The 4,350-nt window shown below is 42.8% G+C and overlaps 1 protein-coding gene across 1 annotated transcript; it reads right to left on the reverse strand.

The window, feature by feature from the left end:
• Nucleotides 1-906: 906 nt before the first annotated feature.
• On the reverse strand, nucleotides 907-1,870 carry LOC105049494 (uncharacterized). Its single transcript, XM_010929151.4, has one exon. It carries the CDS (start codon nucleotides 1,768-1,770, stop codon nucleotides 994-996), a length of 777 nt encoding a protein of 258 aa, XP_010927453.2. The 5' UTR covers nucleotides 1,771-1,870; the 3' UTR covers nucleotides 907-993.
• Between the last annotated feature and the right edge of the window lie 2,480 nt (nucleotides 1,871-4,350).

Raw genomic sequence — 4,350 nt, forward strand, 5'->3', positions numbered from 1 at the left:
ATATATGTTTGTGGTAAACCCTACTACCTTATAAGAAATTACTATTATCTAAAGGATAAGCTCCGAAATGGTCAAAAAGATCAGGATAGCCCGCAAGCAAATATGGTGATGGCTAGATCCAATTTACCTAGAGCCGATGAAAGGTTTGTTTATATAAACTCTGAGATAAATCTAGCATATCAATCTACTGATTGGTGGGTCAAGCTCAAAATCCACTCCCACGTTCCATCATTTATTTTCGCTCATATTTGACTCATGTACATGCAGAAGAATGCACAAGCTTAAGAACCTTATCCTCTTGTTGTTGCTACCATATGCTTTTCCTTTTATTTTCTATTTGCAACTAAATGTATAATAAAATCACGATTAGAAATGATCAAACATGCTTGCTCATGGTACCAATAACTAATTTTGCTGCTTAGAAGACTTTTAGCATGCATATTTCTGGGTTCCAACTGGCTGGATATTGCTGTTTCATGGGCAGGCGAGCAGCTAATCACCCCATTACTAAAAATGATCAGAAGCGGAATGCTTGGCTTTGGTTGATGTCCGCCTGTCCTAACCGCGTATTATGGTATTATATTTATCAAATCTTCTTGTCTTGGATCATGGGCCTTCCTTCTCTTGGATCACTCCCATGTGTCGTATAGTAATTTGGAATTCTCCGTCATATACAGTCGTGAGATTGATAGAGCAGCGCGCCAAACGGCAATGGTTTAGTTTTCAAAGAAAGTCAAAACATTGAGAATGACTAAATAATGCCACTAAATGAAAGTTACAAGGAGCAGGTTATACGTTCTTAATTTGTTCATTCTCGTTCCTACTCTCACCCTCTTCATAGATATATATGTAACACTCGTGAAAGAACAATCGATAAGAAGAAGACATATATTACTTCCTTAAGACCTATAGAAAGTTGATTAATATCCAAACTTGAGTGGTCCATCGTGCTCCAATTAATCATTAATGATAAGCTTGTGATGAAGAGCCATACTACATATCTTCCAGCAACGACCCAAACCTTTGATAATTAGCTGCTTCCCATGTCAAACTTGGGAAAACCGCGGGATAATTTGATGAGAAGATGCTGGGGAACGCCAGCGACTCGTATCCACTTGGATCCACAGGGAAGTTGAGCTCTCCAAAAGGTGGCTGGTCTCCATTACGCAATACTGCTTCAGCAATTGGCTCACTTGCTCTTTGGCACTCCATAAAGCTATTCTTATCTGGTAAGTGGACATGTATTTGTTGATTTGAGTTTGCGCCACCCGGCCCTCTGGTAGAGCGAAAAGACTCGTTGGTCTCCCCGGCCAGCGCAGGCACCACCAGGGTCGGTTCGACCTCGGGATGTTGATTCAAGAGGTTGGCATACAGCGAGGCAACATCAATCGTGGAGGCATCGGTAGTGGCTGGTACATCGATAATTGATTGGAGCACACTGCTCAAATTCCCCACCATGCCGTCAAGCACAAGGTCCGGGCGAATCTGGCCCGTTAGCCGGTGGGCGCCATAGCTCAAGCCTCGAGCAGTACTGACCGGATCGCCCGCGATCCTCACCGACTTCACCCTGCGATTCTTCCGGCACCCACCACCGACGGGAACATTGCGAAGAGAACCACCCTTCGTCCAATACCGCCGGCAGCCCTTGCAGAAGTACCGGGGCTGGCTTAGGCTATAGTTGTTGTAGTAGGAAAACTTGGTGTTGGAGGAGTTGCACCGGGGACAATTCGGTCCCATCTCGACATCGGTCTTCCACCGCCGGTGAACCATCGCCGGCCGGACCCGTGACGACGACGTTGAAAGGCCAACCCACCTATGATCCCATCAATGGGAAGAGAAGCCCAGGAAGGGGATGGAGGCGGAACCCAGAGGGGCCTTGTTTGAGGGTAGACATTAAAAAGAGAGGAGGGGAAGGGTCTTATTTGTAGGCTACGTAAGTGCATGTGCAAGTGAGTTTGTACGCATAGATTTCTTCGTAGAATTAAGACATTGGATGCGAGGCAGTGGTCAGTGTTCCATAGGTGGGTGGGTATTGTCGGGACAGGTGTGGCGCGAGAAGTTTTTGCATTGACCAGGTCCAAGCGAACCAGGGCAAATCCCGGAGCATATGCACGGTGGATAGCGCGTAATCGGGAATTGGTGTAATACAACGGCTAGCGTGGTGTATTCTCCACCGTGGGATTTGACACGGTTCAATTGCACCTGCATGCAACGCGGAGACGGTGTGGCGCTGTGACGGATTAACACGCAGAGTTTCCTTTCCTTCTTTGGAGAGAGAAACTATTGCATAACTTGAGACGGAAGAAAATGGATGAAAAAATTTGATCAAGAAAAAAAAAAAAAAGGATGATTACCAAAAATTTCTCTTAGGCATATATTTTATTTATTTTTTTATTATTTAAATTATGAAATTAATGAATTTCATTAGTAAAAAAATTCAATCTCTATTTAATTTTTAATTTTTTTTTTAAAATATAATATATATATATATATATATAAAATATGAAATTAGATCTACCCTATACGGTAGTCTACGGTGCCCGCCCTATATAATTTTTGTTCTTGATAGAGGGGAGAATGCGGTATGAAATTAGACCTGTCCCATGTAAAAGCCTATGGGGGGCGGGGTGCAGAGGGAATGAGGGGGAAAGTGAGTGCCTTGGAAACTGCCAAACTCCATAAAAGAGATGGGAACGGATCTTTTACGATACTCAAAAAGTACCACACAATGCTGTACATGCTTCAGAGACATCCATCAAAAGATGAGTGACGGCGTGCGCTTACGCGTACGCGTTAAAATATTAAAAAAAAATAGATAAACTTCAAAATATTTAAATAGTTTAGATAAACATCACATGATCGTCTTTTTTTTTTTATGGACGTCTAATACGTGCACAGGACCATATGGTACTTTTTGAGTACCGTAGAGGATCCCATTCCGAAAGAGATATCTTCCTGTCGAGAATCGAGCTTCGCATAAAGCTTTGTGCAGTACAACATATCTAAGCAAAGAGAAGTTAACCATACTCGCGTTTGGCTCCCCAATATTGTAACTAAACTGGATTTGCTTCAGCTCAACAAAGTCCAAACTTAGCTTCAGTTTGGCACCATCAGTTGCACGTCACTTTAAACATCAAGTTGCACACCACTAGCTTAATTAGCAAGAGACTAAGACATCCATTGGCTCTTATAAATACCTTGAGATATCCTCATAATTCTCAAGAGGAAGTAATCAGAGAGATCCAACCAGTATTATAATTAGGTTGGTCTAAACACTTGGAGGTGTACCTTCCAATAATGAAACTCGCAACCTTAGCTTGTGATCTGTTTATTAGTGCAATGCGTAATTCATCACGAGTAATTTTGAAAATTTATTCTAATTTTTAAATATTAACTACTACTTCAATCTATTATACGTATTATATACAAATTCATATTCTAATTCTAAGTAATCCAATCAAGCATAGGTTGGGAATTTCAAGCTTAGTTATTTATGATTGGATTGTTAAAAGGTAATGCTATATGTTAACAACAACACTAACTACCTGCTAAGTTGCTCGTCGCACTTCTTTAGGAGGGGATCGTTGAAATTCTTCATGAGATCATGATTCCCAGGATGCCACATGAAAAAAGTTCATAACTTGATCCACAACACCTTCTACCATTAAGGTTGCGCCCACGCGGTAATCTATCAAACCTATTGCTTGATTTGGTTTTGAAGTGCTCATTCTACTCATTTTCCGACGTGGAAACTATGCTCAAATTACCCGGGAAAAGGAGTAAATAAGAAACTGGTTTTGTTACACAACCCGTGGGCACACCGTACGAATATTATGGTGCTGCACCCCGAAAGAGGCTCAGGGTTTCAGCTGGAGGACAGCCGTTCACGTGGGTTGTTCCCTGCTACCTATGATCCCAGCAGCCCGGACGATGCTGGCCGTCCAATTAACGCTTCTTCTTTTGTGGGACACTCAGAGAAGGACTCTGGACCACACGATTGGTGGCCGTCCAGTGGATCGTGGGGTCAGCATTAGGTCAAAGTGGTCCAGAGGGGAGATGATGTCACGTGCCTCCACACGTTTCAACGATCAAAGACGTGGTCACGTGGCACGTTGCTAATGGTGGAAGCTAGGACGTACAACAGAAGATGTCGAGAGGTCACGTGCAGCGTGACGGGCTTCGGAGATGCGCCAATCTGCAGCGTGCTGTGCTCACAGAGACGTGCGGCAGCCTTCATAAAAGAAAACAAACGATCGTATCAGGATAAGTCCTCCTTTTTTACTTTTTTTTTTTTTTTCGTTTTACAATTCAAATGTGTGGAGTAGTTTGGATTTCAAGCAACCTATGATA

This window comes from Elaeis guineensis, chromosome 8 (assembly GCF_000442705.2).
Source record: "Elaeis guineensis isolate ETL-2024a chromosome 8, EG11, whole genome shotgun sequence".
NCBI classification, from domain to species: domain Eukaryota; kingdom Viridiplantae; phylum Streptophyta; class Magnoliopsida; order Arecales; family Arecaceae; genus Elaeis; species Elaeis guineensis.

Excerpts from the sequence above, each read along its gene's own strand:
- LOC105049494 (XM_010929151.4), bottom strand. The coding sequence starts at position 1,770 with ATGGTTCACCGGCGGTGGAAGACCGATGTCGAGATGGGACCGAATTGT.